Source organism: Centroberyx affinis, unplaced genomic scaffold (genome assembly GCF_046629955.1).
Source record: "Centroberyx affinis isolate AG114_WGS23_722 - 3 ecotype Tasmania unplaced genomic scaffold, CSIRO-AGI_Caff_v1 ptg006111l_1, whole genome shotgun sequence".
NCBI lineage: Eukaryota > Metazoa > Chordata > Actinopteri > Beryciformes > Berycidae > Centroberyx > Centroberyx affinis.
In genome coordinates, this window is record NW_027283107.1 from 23,692 (window position 1) to 40,000 (window position 16,309).

A 16,309-nucleotide genomic window follows, 5' to 3' on the forward strand; every position below is an offset into this window, starting at 1 on the left:
TTGATGTATTATTCTGCTTTATTCTCATGTCACCCTGTTTTTGATTCATCTGCTTTCATGTTTTATCATGTTGTTGTTTGTAAGTGTAGAGTATACATAGAGTCCTGTATTAGTGTAGAAATATGGTTTCAAGAGTCACAGTGAGACCAAATATTTTATTTGTATCCTGAGCTGAGAAAACCTGAGCTGCTGTTCATCACTGACAGCTTTGAGGAGGATGAGGAAAGAGTCCAGGGTGACATCAATAATTTATCCAAACTCAGTGATAGTTCATCATGAAGCCCCTCTGTTGTAGCTAGGAGTTTTGAAGCGCAGTGAGTTGTCACTAAAAGTTGAAACAGTATGTCGGTGGTTCAGCTTGAGAGTCTTTCTGTTGAACAGCAATGCAGCCATGAGAACCTGGTGCGGATGCAGGACGTGTTCAAGCACAGCGGTCACCTGCACGCCGTTTTTGAATTCGTCGAGCGCTCCCTTCTGGAGGAGATGCAGAGCGAGCCTCAAGGCCTGCAGAAGACCCGCCTCAGGAAGCACACCTTCCAGATCCTGAGAGCCGTCCACTACCTGCACTCCAACAACGTAAGTATTACCGAAAAGAGCCGGACATCGCTTTGCTTTCTAAAGGTGTTGTTTTGTCGGTCCTCTCTCTCAAACTGTTTTCTCCACCTCCAGATCGTTCACAGAGACATCAAGCCGGACAACATCCTGGTCACCGGCTCGGGTGTGGTCAAGCTGTGTGACTTCGGCTTCGCCCGCACGCTGCCGGAGGCCCATGTTCCCCTGAGCGGCCATGTGGTCACTCTGTGGTACAAAGCTCCAGAGCTGCTGGTGGGAGACAGGATGTACAGCAGGTTGGTGTCTTCACATCCAAACTCACAGGAGATGTACAGAGGCCTGTCAACATTATTTCTTTTGTCATCGTTTTTCCAACATGGTGAACTTAGATGCTAGATTTAGTCTTTGTGTTGTAGATTGGTCTACAATGTAATCTAGCCCACTGAGCAATTTTACGTTGATTAGACGTTTAAAACAACAAATTAAGTTTAAATGGGGTTGAAAAGTGAAAGTTTATTAGATGTCTATACATAGACAAAATTATCCTGGACTATATGAGAGCTAAAGCATAGACGCAATGTTGAAATTACTTCTTGTGCTCAGATAATTATCTTGTAGGCTAGTCTACAGGACTTCTCTGGTGCATATTTTTGGTATTTACAGATGTTTATTCATTGTAATAATGTATTTACTGCTTGGTCTAAAACAGGTCTATACATAGCCGTAATGATCCTGGGCTATATGAGAGCTAAAGCATAGAGGAGACGTTGACATCACGTCTTTTGCTCAGTGGGAGTGTTTGCATTGAAAAATAAGTATACATCAAAAAACACACAGTCAGTGTATGATTATGGATAATTAGTAACAATGTCAAGCAATTCATTCTAGTTTTTGACACAGAGACACTTGACTGAAAAGATTAGATTGTAAAAAAAAGATGGTAGTAACTAACTTTCCCTATAAATGTAATTGATTTATTTGCTCTCATATTCTCAGAGCCTGTTGGCTGGTTTCATAGCCACCCAGGATGTAGTGTATGCACTTTAGTGTGTTCCTGTCTGGGTTCTTAAGGTGTTTCTCTGTCTGCTCTCTCCCCTCTCCTTCAGAGCCGTGGATGTGTGGGCCATCGGCTGCACCGTCCTGATCATGGCCAGGCGCGGCGTGTTCCTGGCCGGAGACTCGGAGATCGATCAGCTGCATCAGATCGTCAGGAGAGTGGGTAAGTAGTCCTCCGCCTCAGGAGTGTGTGCATGGAAACGTGCAGATGTATGGGGCAGGTAGGTGTGTGTGTTCCTCAGTGGTGGGAAATGGACTTCCCCCAGTACAGCGGCAGACTGTGCTCTGTGATCATACCGTTAAACTGCAGAAGCACAAAATCATTTGAAAAATAGGTCTGTTCACTAGCTTCACACTGCGATCAACAGGCCGACATGCCTGCTAGGATTTTGTTATTGTGAGAATGTAGGTGACAAAGAGACAAACGCGCCCATCACCATGTAATCTTATATATACTGTATGTTAGGGCTGGGCAATATATCGATATTATATCGATATCGTGATATGAGACTAGATATCGTCTTAGATTTTGGATATGGTAATATGGTGATATGGCATAAGTGTCTTTTCCTGGTTTTAAAGGCTGCATTACAGTAAAGTGATGTCATTTTCTGTTCTAGCTGTTCTATCATTTGCCTTTACCCACTTAGTCATTATATCCACATTACTGATGATTATTTATCAAAAATCTCATTGTGTGAATATTTTGTGAAAGCACCGATAGTCATCCCTACAATATTGTCGCAATATCGATATCGAGGTATTTGGTCAAAAATATTGTGATATTTGATTTTGTCCATATCACCCAGCCCTACTTACAACTGAACATTTAGCCCACTTCGTAGAAAATACCGAGATATATATCATGTATCGCCATTCAGCCTAAAAATACCGAGATAATTTGGTCCATATCGCCCAGCCCTACTGTATGTACCTACTGTATATCTGAACTGATGAGTCGTCTATGGTGCTCAACTAATGATGAGGAAAGGTGTTTTCTCTGACTTTCTGTTCTTCTGCTGCAACGATGTGCAAATCAAATAAACAGTCCACTGTGCTGGAGTGAAGGGTCGTAGTTCACTTTCAATATGACATTATGTAATCAAAAATGGAGAAAAATACACCGCTCACCCGGTATCAGACTTGGCTGAGGTGCTGGAGCGACAGGATATCAAACTGAATGAAAAAAGCATCCGCACACTCAAATCTGTGCAAGAATCATTTTTAATATGCAAGCTTTCGGTCAGAGACCTTCTTCAAGGCATAAACCTTGTCATAAAAAATATGACATCATGTGTCAGAGAAGTGTTCAGTTGATATGATCATTGTTGTGTTTTTCTTTCTTGTCACGGCCAGGACCGCTGACCCCAGGCCAGATGCAGATGTTTTCGGATAACCCCGCCTACTCGTCGTTCAGCCTGCCTGAGGTGGAGCTGCCCAGAGACCTCAGGAGGAAGTACGGCCTGCACGACCCCCTGCTGGCCGACCTGGTGGAAGTAAGTCTGCTCTCTTCTGCACAACCGGGCCTGGACAGCCTCCGATCACACAGTGTGCTCCTATGACTATTACATTTATCCTTAGAGATTAGATTTAATTTGAGTTTCAGTAGAACATGGTCTACATGCTGTTTTCATTGGCCTTTCTACCATGCAGAGAAATAAACACTGCTGTACATTGACTAACCTCGGGATTATTAATGTCTGTCTTTCACCATGGGTTCTCCTTGTAGGTTATTATTAAAGTTATTTCATTACAGAATCTTGTGATAGGGTTGCAAACTAACTCTCTGGCGTTGCGTAATGCATTTCTCTCTGTGAGTTGTATCTTTCTTATTTATTTCTTATTTTTCAGTCAAGTCTCCAGATAGATCCTACAAACAGGCCAAGCTGCTCTGGGATGATGAACCATGAGTATTTCACCGGAGACGGGTTCCCTGAAACGTGAGTCGGCCGTGACCTGGGGCTCTGTGGGGACGGGAGGGGGGAGGGGGGGGACTTACTGTTACACTTCCTGTTGGTGTGTGATTAATGAGTTTTTGGAGAGACATCCAGAACTGAAGGATGTATCACTGTGTTATCATTGTGTTGTAAAGATCCCCTTAGTACACAAGACAAGACATGGTGCAAACACCAAGTTAACTGGTGGGTCAACTGTTTGCACCAGTCTTGACTTTCATATCCTTTCCTTTAAACCTTTAGTCAGTCAGATGTGTCAGCTGTAACTAGTAACCAGACTCAGCAAAAACAAAACAGCAGTCTGGCCAAGATGTACTACAAATAACACTACAAATAATATTTGGGGAAATCCAGTGGACCAGGTGTATAAAGATGGTTGCTTCCTGAAGTGACATCATTTGGTCCTCCGGGCCAATCCCACAATGCAACGGGCACACATTGTTTCCAATCATTTGGGTGGATATCATCATTTGTATACTTTGTATACTTTATACTATGAGACAAACCAGGAGCCAGCCATCTTTGTGCATCAATGTTTTTTCCAGGCAATCCCAGAAAAATAAACAGAGTCATTTGAAAGTGTAATGCAGCTCTGGTCCGGTGCTATTTGCTTGCTGTTACCAGGGGTAAAGAGGAAGTGAAGGAGAAGACCGTCTCCTTTCTTAAACTGGAACAAATGAACTTTCTGTTCTGCTGTCTTCTGTACAGATTCATCCCAGAGCTCCAGGAGATGGTCCAGAAGGATGTCGAGGCCCGCAGGATGTCACTGACTCCTGACGGGTCCAGAGGAGAAACACCATCTCCTTCCTCTCCCTCAGCCACTCCTCCATCTCAAAAAGAAGATGGAGTGGATGCCATTAGTGGTACAGCCTCTTCCCGGCAGAGAGGGGACAGACGGGTATCTGAAACGGTCGAGGACCCCGATCCCAACCGGCAGTCAGAACTGGAACCTTATGGCTACCAGATTATTAACGTCATCTTCGACCACATGACGAAGAGGAGCCCCTCTGGCTGGGTGGTGGCTTCCTCATCGCCCTCCTCCTGCCTGAACGCCACCGGGCCGAGCGACCAGGAGCGGCTCTCCCTGGATACACCTGTGCCGGCACAAGACGGCGTCAGGGAGCAGGATCCACAGGTGAGGAGGCCGTCTCGGCACTTCTCCTCCGCCATGGTGCCTTCCTGCGTCCAGCCTGTGCTCGACCTCATCCACAGCGCCATGTCCGACTTCTTCGGCGCGGACGAGAGCAAGGTAGGTAGAAGAAATAGAGCTAGAGCCAAGAGTTTTTGCTGTATATTCAGAATGTCTTTTCAACATGGCGCCAGAATCAGCTGTTGTAATAAATGATAAAGAGGCTGGCCTATAAGATCCAGGCTTCCTATGCAGGTCTGGAAAGTCTGGAAAAGTATTAAAGATGAATTTCCAGGTCTTGAATAGTTTGGGAATTTGAAAAAATGTCTGGAAAAGTATGGAAAATGTTGCGGTTCAGGTCCGATACACACATAATTCTAGCTTTTATGTTGCTGTAGAGCCACTTTGAGTCCACAGTTTTTGTTGATGTGCAGAATAATGTTCAGATAGAGGGACGCTCTTATTACCCAGCCGCTGTCAGCATGCATTATATCAAATACCCACCAAAACCAAATCCGGTCAAGAACATAGGGTCTGGGAAAAATATGGAATTTTAAAATGGAAACCGTGTAGGAACCCTGCCAATCATCTCACATATTCTGATATTTGTCTCTGTGAAGAACAATCTTCATCTATACAGTGATATGACCTAGTTAGCAGGGGCAAGATGTCCAGACAAAATCTTCAAAACAAATCAAGGTCTGGATGTATGTGGAGTGGAGTATGGAACTTTTTAATTGAAAATGTGTAGGAACCCTGAAGATCTGTCAAAATCTCATCACTCATGCATATATTTCTTCTGTCCTGTTTGTACCTACTATTTTTGCCATATACATAAAATATGCCATTATGTTTTTGTTTTTTTTGTATGTATGTATGTATGTTACAAAACATGTTGAAACGATTTGAGGATCTACTGTTTACAATGTGGACAAACACCAATAAAAAGAGTTTTGAAAAAAAAAAAAAATCTCATCACTCGCTGTGTCTCGCTTGTTCTGTTGTTGTTTTTATTGAAGGAGTGTGTGACCGACCGGGCCGATGTGGAGACCGACTCACCCACGGCTTTGGCGATACAGATGGTGGACAGCACCTTCCTGGAACTGGCCAAGATGGCACAAGGCGGGGGTCCCGACGCACCGGGCACCGCGGTGGAAAAGTGCGTCTCTTTGGCCAAGGTGCTGTCTCTGTCCGCCGTCCTGAGCCTGGAGCCTGAGGACAGAAACATCCAGGCGGTCCTGAGCGTCAGGAGGGACATGGCCGCCGCCGTGACCCGGCAGCTGCACGGCTTTCTGCGCCGGGAGCAGAGAGACAGAGGCGGCGGCGGAGAGGGAGCGGCCGTGACATCATCGCCCGCAGTCGAGGAAGAGCCGGCGGTGATGTCATCAGCGAGGCGTGGCGCTCTGGACTCCGCTGACCGGCCCGTGGAGAAACCTGCGGATCCTCTGGCCCACAGTGGTGAGAACTCTTGATGTTTGATAGATTTATATATAACAGTTGTAGTGGAAAATTATATCATGTGCTTATAATTTTGATAGGTACTTTCCTAAGTTGATTTTAGCTTATCAAACTTATCTCTGTGACCAGGGATATGACCTTAACCAAAAGGGAAACTTCTGCTATTGTATTTAGACTGCTGTTATCATATTCAAGACATCTGCTAGCACACTCAGACTTCTGCTATTGTTCAGACAGAATAGACAACAGAAGATGCTATTTAAAGGGAACTTCATCCTTTGTCTGTATCAGTCTGCATGAGACCTTGTCCGCTCAGTAGCTGATCCTTCCCTGCGCAGAGAAGCTTAATAAAGAATAACCGAGAAAGTTGTTCTAATTTGCCTTTATTACCAAAATTTCCATCACACAGTTTAGACCAGTGGTTCTCAACGTGGGGTCCGGGGACCACCAGGGATCCTTGAGGGGGTTCCAGGGGGTCCCCAGCAAATTGATGAATTGTTAAACTTTAGCATTATTTAATTTACAAAAAGTTAACACAGTTAGAAATGTAGAAGAATGACTGTTTTGATCATAGTTTCTGTTATCTCTCTACCTACAATACAGATAGTCATGGAATTCTGGACAAAATCATATCTAACAATAAAAATATTCTCAGATTTGGGTCCGAGAGACAAAATCTCATCAAATGAGGGTCTGTGGCTCTAATGTGGACTAAATTAGGGTCCTTGATATGAAAAAGGTTGAGAATCACTGGTTTAGACTGACATCAAGTGAAAGGATTCTTACTGCGCACATTTACAAAATCACACGTAGAACATATTGATACAAGTATTTCTTTTTCTTTTGTCAGGAAATGAGGTGGAGCCTGTGGAGGAAAAGAAGAAGAAGAAGAAGAAGAAGAAGGGGATCAAAGGTGCCTTCCGCAGCGCTCTGAAGGCCATGAGGCGCTGCTTCACCCGCTGCTTCCTCCCGAAAAAGGACAGCGAGGAAATATGAAGACTGTCCACCTGTCCACACACACAGGCAACACTGCAGGTCTGTCCACAGTCAGCTGATACTGTGTCTGTAGTCCTGTGGACGTCCAAATCATGTCAAGATATGTCCGTCTTGGACCGAAACATCTAATGGTGGATAATGATAAGACAAATGTAGAATATTCGAATATGCTAAATAATTATCCATTCACATGTACAGTTAATTATTTTTGTTCTTTTGCAATGTAGATCTTTTCCCGCTCCTCTTCAACTCCCCACCCCCATCCCAGGTTTCAGGTTCAGTATTAACCAGCAAACAACAATGGCTGGCAAGCATTTTTAGTGCTTGTCAACTTGTCACCGGTGGTCAATTCCCAACACACACACACACACACACACACACACACACACACACGTTTGGCCACCGGTAGGTTATTGTTCGTTTGTTGGGTATTGCCTGCTGGGGAGGAGGGAGGGAGATGAGGGGCGTACGCTGTGTGTGTGTGTGTGTGTGTGTGTGTGTAACATTTAGCTTCCAGATTATGCTGGAAGAAGACATCCATGGAAGGGTCCTGTTCCTGAGGAGGAGACAGTCAGGACTACCAGGAGAAATCCCCATGGACCGCTCTATCTGTGGGCCTGAGAGGGTGACAGAGAGAGAGAGGAGAGAGAGAGAGAGAGAGAGAGAGGGAGAGGGAGAGAGAGAGCCTAGGTGAGTGTGACCCACACATAGTGTAGCTGGCTAATAATTCAGCATTGATTCACCATTGATTTGATTCAGTATTGTAGCTGGAGACACTGTAATCACCAGGAGTCACAATACTACAACATATCTTAGATTTCATGCTTTATTTTACAGCGATGCCAGCTTTCAGACACATAGAGTGGGAGCAAGTTTTAGCTCGCAAATACAAGTGCAGTTGGGGCTAAAGCCTAACTTTGTACATTTGTTGTGTTTGACCCTCAGAAATTCTTAATCTCTTGTCCAGGATCAGCCAAGTCCAGCATCTGCAGAGCAGCCCAGCCGAGCAGTGAGCGGCAGACAGGAGGACAGTCCTTCATCTGCACAGGAGGACTGAGCCAGGCTGAGCCAGGCTGAGCCAGGCTGAGCCAGGCTGAGCCAGGCTGAGCCAGCAACAGGAGGAGAGCCCCCCTGTTGATATTTACTGCTTCACTCGTTCCACCCAGCGGTGAAGAAAACTTTCTGGTGCAAGATGCCTCCGATAGAAAGCGGGCTGAGCAACTGTGTTCTCCAGATGGCAGTGCACACCTGCAGCAGGGCAGGTGTTGCAGGTTGTAGCTGCTGCTGACCTCAAGTCAAAAGTTAACAAACTCGGTTTATGTTTTTAAACCAACGCCAAACAAAGGCAAATGATCGCCGACTTGGCACAGAAAGCCATTGTAACTGGTTACATTGTTACTCTCCTGATTCACTGCGTTGCTGTTGGGCAACAAACACACAGCAGCGGAGACAAAGCAAACAACCTGTCACTACCTTTGATTCATGGAGCCGGTTCACTTCCTTCTCCATGATATTGAACGCCGGAAAAGCGACTTCTCCGACAAAGCAAGTGCGATCCACGGAGAGAGGAAAACCATCCCGGCAGTTCCGGAGGATAATCAGCTATCTAGCCGTCACCCTCTTCCCCGCAGGCGTCCACCAAAACCCAGGACCTAATGCCAACTGTAGTGACCCACAGTCCCCTGACGCTTTCATCAGACAAGGTACAGTCCGTCCTAAAGGTAGCTGTGCAGCGGAGCAGATTGAAAATGTCACGACTGGATGAGTAAAAGAACAGAACAGTGGAGGAAGGCCCTGGAGCTGAAGAAGAGGAGACTGAAGTAGAGAGTAGAAGCTGCTCTCCCTGCAGAGATCTGAGCTGCCACCGAGTTCTCAGGAGGTTCAGCCTGCTCACAGATACGTTCCACGTTCTTGGCCTGGCATGCAGATGTTGTTCTCACGCTGTCCATCACCCAAGTGGCCTGTGAGCGAACATTTTCAACGCTGACATTGATCAAAAACAGACTCGGGAGCAAGCTTTCACAGGACCACCTGGAGGCTTTTCTGCTGATGGAAAGAAAACAGACTCTGTGATTCATCGAGTTGCAGAGAAGACCGATCTGCTCAGAAAGCTGCTCCGATAAAAAGGTACACTATATTTTAGTGTTATTTTATTTTTTCATTCTTGGTTTACATGTCTTAGTACTTCCTACAATTATACTGTGTGACTTTATTACTGTGAGCATATTGTCTATTCAACCATCTCTACTTAACGACTTACAACAGAGCAATAAAGAGAGGCAAGAGACTCTAAAATCACCAGTAAGGATGGTTGGTGTCCAGCCGATCGTGGTGGACTGGTCTCGACAAAAGTCCAGAGCCAATTTTTGATCCCAGTCCATCTCTGACTGTAGGGTGTGATGGCTTACATTAGAGCAGCAAACTTACACTGCTGGTCAGGAGCCACATTATATTTTTTAAGAGCCTGGCTCCAAAGTGGAGACTTGATTTACATCAACTGGACTTCAAGCTTAAACCATATTAAGGGATAGTTGTAATTATTTTCCTCTAAGTCTACTCTAACACATTGGATTGGATAGAACAAAAACAAACATGGCGGAATTACTTTTCATTTGAGGCTGAATGACCTCAAATGAAAACGGTTTATTCTCACTGTCATGTGACCCTAGCAGCGTCTTCTCCTACCTTAGCTTAGACAGCAGATCAGGCTCAGTATGTCTCTCTGAGTGTGTGTGTGTGTGTGTGTGTGTCTGACTGCTGGTCTCTCCTCTTTCAGACCAGCGCTGTGTTTCTCCCTGCCGGTGGACTTGGTGCTCTAGCGCCTGCAGACGTCTCTGCCTCATCGGCGTTGTCCACATTGCTGTCCGTCTGAAAACACTGAAAACACTGAAGCTGTAATGTTTCATTCCATACAACAGCAAACTAAAAGCAGAGTCCGTCTGGCTCATCACCCTGATCACATGACCTCGACCCCCCCGCCTGTCCCGTCTCTACACTGACTCGGCTGCTCTTGGGATTGATTTTTGGAGCGTCCGCTGGCCCGTTAGGACCGGACTGGAGAGACGCAGCCAGGCGAGAGAGACGTCAGCAGCTCAGAGAGACAACTGGGGAGATTTTGGTCAGAATTGAAAAAGGGGAAAAGAGGATCGAAAATGGCCGGAGTCAAACTTTAAACAGAAAAAAACCCTCAGATCCTCTTCCAGCTTTAGATCTCAATCTGTGATGTTCAAAACGCTCAGGAGTTCAGTTGTGATGCGTTTCCTGTCCGCCCCAACAGCCCAACAAGTACATTTTTGTTTTGGGTTCATTTCGGTGCTGTGATGCATGAAGCTGGCGGTTCTCACTGATGTGGTTTTCAAACAATCAAGATTTAATGCTGCCAAGTGCTGAAAGCTTGCTAGTGAACTACAATGACCATAATTCATCGCAAATGACACGGCGCAAATGACAGTGGCGGTGTGTCCGTGCTGAGAGACAATTTTAATCAAAGCCTCAATAACAAGCAAACAGTAAACATGTCGTCCCACCAGTGATGTAGCTCCACCCTTGGGTCAGTCAGTGATTGCTGAGTGAACTTGAAATATGAGTGAAATTGTATAAGCATTTTGGTATGGGACAATGAAAGGACAGATTGACCATATATTTCTGTTGCCTACTCTCCCCAGAATTAGGCTTACAAGTTATATCTTGAAATGTAGTAACTGTAATTGTCCTGTTTTTACTCAATACAGTACAAAATATAAGAACTACAATACGCAATAAATACAATCCGTACATTACACAATGTACACTACAATACAATTTATAATACAATATACAATATAACATACAACTACAACGATGGAATCTTGGAGGGAAATTTCTAAGTTAACTACGACTCCTTACAGCAAGCGATCGAGGTTCCGTCTGTCCATGTGTCCCGGCACCTACTCCACACTCACGCATAATGTGTGACATCATTTTGTTGTGTTATTAATAAATGGACTTGAAATGAACTAGAACTGGAAAGGGTCATCTTTTACGACAACGTAAACAGCAGCAGGAGCGTCTGCAGCTGCTGTGAGAACTAAAACATGTTTTCTGAGATGTTGACATGTCTAGATGTAGAAGCTCTGTGAAGCTCTGACTCCAGCTGGGTCCCTGGATCCTGATCCTCTGGTCACTCTGCACCCGTTCAGTAACCGTCTGGATGAGCTGGAACTCCACTACGAGATTCCATCATAGTCTGCGTTGCATCGGCACAACTGCAGCCATAACCTGCCCAGCCCAGCAAGGTCAGGCTCAAAGTCACTGGGTGTCTGGTGGTGTGAAGGCTGAAGGCCTGGAGCTAAGTCCAGTCTCAAGTCTTCTCTTCATGCATCAAGTCAAGTCTCAAGCAAGTCAAACTATGAGTCAAATTCAAGTCATTTCTCTCGAGTCCAAATCACTCGACTCAAGTCCTAGTCACCTGTCTCGAGTCCTAGTCCTGTGCCTCGGGCCCCCCCCCCCCTCCCGGTCAGCTCTGGTCTTTGGGTTTGGAGAAGGATCCCAGCTGCTTGGTGTTTGTGTCCCTCAGCTGCTCCAGCTGTCTCTGTCCTCGGCGGTACAGATACTCGATGTGCATCACGTCCGTCTTCTTGATCCGAGCGTTTTCCCGGAACTCGTCTCGGATCCGGGGGACGAAGCCGGGTTTGGCCCGACCGGCCCGCAGGAAGTCCCGGTACAGAGCCAGGACCTGGAGCTGCAGCTTGCTGTGCCGCGCCATCCGCCGCACCGGACCGAACCGCACCGGACAAATCTGACTCTCAGCTGAGGAATTTGTTTTCAGAACAGAGAAAAACTGATGAAGCGCCGAGCTGGAAATCAGTTTGTGGAATTGACAGAATTACAAGCAGCATGTAGCTGAAGGCCGGAGCTGATGGAAAACCTGCTGCATCAGAGGTTAAGACAAAATCATGTAGTCTGGAAGCTCAGTGGGCTTTTACACAGGAACGCAGCGGACCCTGAACGCAGCGGACCCTGAACGCAGCGGACCCTGAACGCAGCGGACCCTGAACGCAGCGGACCCTGAACGCAGCAGATGCTCCAGTTCGCTCTGTTCTTCTCTTTCTACTGTTTCTGCTTTTCTGTTTCTGCGATGTTTGGAATAAAAACAGCTGTGATCCCGTCGTCTCCTCCTCCTCTGATGGCGTCTCGGTGGAGGGACGCAGGTGCAGGAGGAGCTGTGATTGGCTGATATACAGGAAGTCCCGTGGACGTTTTCAGGTGACAAAACACCGATCCTGATCCTGGATCTGCTCTGCAGGAGAAACACAAGGAGAGTTGAAACTTTAAGAATGATTTCCAGAAAAGCAGCAGTATAAAGTCACTGTTTGGGAATCAGCCTGTCTGTCTGCTCTGAAAAACAACCTGTCTGTCTCTCTGTCCAGCACTTCATACCAGATTAACTTCAAATAGTTCTCTCTTCTTGATGAATAAATATAGTAACGGTAGCAATATCAGCAGTAGTAGTAGTGGCTGTACTAGTAGTAGGCTACTAGCAGTAGTAGTAGTAGTAGCAGTAATAGTTACAGTAGTAGTAGTAGTAGCAGTAATAGTTACAGTAGTACTAGCAGTAATAGTTACAGTAGTAGTAGTAGTAGCAGTAATAGTTACAGTAGTAGTAGTAGTAGTAGTAATGGTTACAGTAGTAGTAGTAGTAGTAGTAGTAATAGTTACAGTAGTAGTAGTAGTAGCAGTAATAGTAGTAGTAGTAGTAGTAGTAGTGATAGTTACAGTAGTAGTATTCTATATTCCAGCTGCAGTCAAACGCGTTTAAACAGCAGAGTCAGAAACATAAAGAGCTTCAGTCTGAAGCTGCTACAGAAACACAATGAACAGACTGGAGAGTTAAATGGTTAAGGAACAAAACGGTTACCTGTCTGTCTGTCTGTTGTCTGTCTGTCTGCCTGTCAGTTGTCTGCCTGTCTGTCTGTCAGTTGTTAACTGACCGCTGCTGCTCAGCTCCTCTCTCCTGTCAGTCAAACTGTGGATCGGTCAGTTGATAAATCCTCTTCTAAACACTGGACCGAAACACTAATATCTAGTTTAGAGTTACACAGCTAGCTCGTGCCAGTTAGCAGCCTGCAAGACCTTACATCACGTTCTGACACGAGTGTAAAGCTTGACAAAATACCACTTCCGATCAGGGCCTTCAAAATAAAACCGTTATTGACGAATGCGGAGAAATTTCAAATAGCCTACAGAAGTGGAAACAGACGATGTCTTTAGGACTCTGTAGTAAACTAAGACACATTAGACCCTTTCAAGCATATGAAAAGCCCTGGAGCGCATGTCAGTCTTTTTTAACCCAGTCCCATTTGTTTTTACACATTATCGCGATGACAATTGGAGAAGCCTGACTTCCGGTTAAGCTTTACACAAGAGCTGAATGATGCGTTCAGGAGCCTCGGAAAGTCGTAAAGTTCACAAACTACACGAAAAGCTGTTCTCATGTGACTTTAGACCAGAGAAACACGAAGTAAGTAACTGGCTGCTAGTTCAGACTGAGAGACCGTCTGACGTGTTGGGAATCAGCTGTTTTCTGTCTGGTTCAAATCTGTGAAAAAAGTCACGCGTTAGGAATCATCACGTGTCAACCTGGTGTCAACATATTTACTGACTTCTTAATTAAAGTTACCATCTTATGAGGATTACCCGAATGCAGCATATGTTACGTTTATACATTTACGCTTTTATTTTGAAAATCACGGACCGGATGTGACTCTGTACTTCCTGGTTGCTTCAAGGTGTCAAATGTCAAAACAAGCCGGTCAGCAGCAGCAGATAATAGATCAAATTGATTTGGTAAGTGCATTCAACTATCATGTAATGAAAGAGAATAGTGATTTTACACAGATTTCTACGGATTGTGCTAAAGAACCTGAGACAGAGTGACAGGATGTGGGGCGGCAGCACGAGCTAAAGGAATCAACAGAAGAACATCCAGGAAGTTACCGAGGGGTTTACACAGTGGAGATGTTGGCAGTGTTGGTTGCACTACGATGGGTGGAGGAAAGTAGACTAGATAAGGTGTTGGTATGCTCAGATTCATCCTCAGCCAGCAGGTTTAAGGTCTTTCCGTTCAAACAGCCGTCAAGATGTGCGAGATGAATCCTTCAGTCGGTCAAGAATAACAAATCAGGGAGGTCAGGTGAAGTTTCTGTGGGTTCCAGCATGTAGGGGTGAGGGGGGATGAGAGGGGGGATGAGTTGGCTAAGACGGCTTTAGAGAAAGGAAATATAGAAATGCAAATTAGTATCAGTAAAGCAGAGGTTATATGTGTAATCTGGGAAAAAAACAACCAAATGTGGCAAGAAAGGAGGGACAGAGAGGAGGAAGGGAGGCATCTAGATCAAATTCAAAAGAGTGTCAAAGTTACTAGGCTGGGTAGTGGACACAGGAGAGAGGAAACTGTGCTGACAAGGTGAAGGTCGGGACACTGTGCACTAAACAAAACAGTGAAAATGGTCAGGAAACACCAGACAGGAGTGTGAGGGAGGTGAGGAGGAGGAGGAGGAGGAGGAGGAGGAGTCAGTGGAGGTGTAGAGGGTATGGGACACAGAGAGAGGTGATGAGGAATAATCTGAGGGAATTAGGGCTGCAGGAATTCACATTAAAAGGATTACTGAGCATGGGAGAGAGCACAGATCAGGGTTCTGTTGGTTTTCTTAAGGGATACAGTACAGCTGCGGGGTTAGGAAGCAGCAGCAGGTGGACGGTCAGCCCAGCCGGTCAGACAGCTGAAGGTTCGGTGTTATCGTGTTATCATGTTATCGTGTTATCGTGTTTCAGAATGTCAGAAATATTAGAAAAATACCGGAAGCTTCTGAGATCAGATTTCCCCCCTCTGGTCTCTGCCAGCTGTCTGAGTCAGTCTGCTGCCTCTGACTCAGACACTGACTGCTCAGCCTGTTGGTAACACTGCTGCTTCCACTAAGCTGCTGAAGCACATCCATCACACCAGTTCAATTTGATCATTTCCAGGTCTTGAATAGTTTGGGAATTTGAAAAAAATGTCTGGAAAAGTATGGAAAATGTTGCGGTTCAGGTCCGATACACACATAATTCTAGCTTTTATGTTGTTGTGGAGCCACTTTGAGTCCACAGTTTGTGTTGATGTGAAGAATAATGTTCAGATAGAGGGACGCTCTTATTACCCAGCCGCTGTCAGCATGCATTATATCAAATACCCACCAAAATCAAATCCGGTCAAGAACATAGGGTCTGGGAAAAATATGGAATTCTAAACCGTGTAGGAACCCTGCCAATCATCTCACATATTCTGATATTTGTCTCTGTGAAGAACAATCTTCATCTATACAGTGATATGACCTAGTTAGCAGGGGCAAGATGTCTATCTGCGTAAATCATATTGAACACCAGACAAAATCTTCAAAACAAGTCAAGGTCTGGAAAAAGTATGGAATTTTTTAATTGATTGGCTGCTGCAGAGATCGAACCTGTGATGTTTAGATGACATGCCGTGTCCGTCCTGTGTGTCTGCGCTCGGCAGCGATGGAGGAGAGGGAGGAGGAGAGGGAGGTGGAGCGGCAGCTGGAGCGGCTGCTGAGCGGCCAGGGGTCAGAGGTCACGGCGGTGGACGTGGGGTCAGACCAGGGCCGGCCGGTCGCTCTGAGGAAGACCGTCACCTACATCGTCTGCGGCGTCATCTTCAACGACAAGGTAGCAGGTTTACACCGGGTCTGAGTTTAGTCTGAGTTTAGTCCGAGTTCAGTCTGAGTTTAGTCTGAGTTCAGTCTGAGTTTAGTCTGAGTTTAGTCTGAGTTTAGTCTGAGTTTAGTCTGAGTGTCTGAGTTCAGTCTGAGTTTAGTCTGAGTTCAGTCTGAGTTCAGTCTGAGTTCAGTCTGAGTTCAGTCTGAGTTTAGTCTGAGTGTCTGAGTTTAGTCTGAGTTTAGTCTGAGTTCAGTCTGAGTTCAGTCTGAGTTCAGTCTGAGTTCAGTCTGAGTTCAGTCTGAGTTCAGTCTGAGTTTAGTCCGAGTTCAGTCCGAGTTCAGTCCGAGTTCAGTCTGAGTGTCTGAGTTTAGTCCGAGTTCAGTCTGAGTTCAGTCCGAGTTCAGTCCGAGTTCAGTCCGAGTTCAGTCCGAGTTCAGTCCGAGTTCAGTCCGAGTTCAGTCTGAGTGTC

At 45.6% G+C, this 16,309-nt stretch overlaps 2 protein-coding genes across 2 annotated transcripts in view; one reads left to right on the forward strand and one right to left on the reverse strand.

The window, feature by feature from the left end:
• Positions 1 to 11,623: 11,623 nt before the first annotated feature.
• Positions 11,624 to 11,910, reverse strand: LOC139638104 (succinate dehydrogenase assembly factor 1, mitochondrial-like). The gene has a single exon (XM_071512136.1). The coding sequence runs from the start codon at positions 11,888 to 11,890 to the stop codon at positions 11,642 to 11,644; it is 249 nt and encodes an 82-aa protein (XP_071368237.1). The 5' UTR covers positions 11,891 to 11,910; the 3' UTR covers positions 11,624 to 11,641.
• Positions 11,911 to 13,917: 2,007 nt separating this feature from the next.
• The window catches only part of LOC139638103 (8-oxo-dGDP phosphatase NUDT18-like), a 9,246-nt gene continuing 6,854 nt past the window's right edge, over positions 13,918 to 16,309 (forward strand). Inside the window, exons 1-2 of the mRNA XM_071512135.1 lie at positions 13,918 to 13,971; positions 15,680 to 15,849. Coding sequence (XP_071368236.1) covers positions 15,682 to 15,849 — 168 coding nt within the window. The 5' untranslated portion in view covers positions 13,918 to 13,971; positions 15,680 to 15,681. The remainder of the gene's footprint in view (positions 13,972 to 15,679; positions 15,850 to 16,309) is intronic.

What these genes read in the sequence shown, in the direction of transcription:
- LOC139638104 (XM_071512136.1), bottom strand. Translation starts at nt 11,890, where the DNA reads ATGGCGCGGCACAGCAAGCTGCAGCTCCAGGTCCTGGCTCTGTACCGG.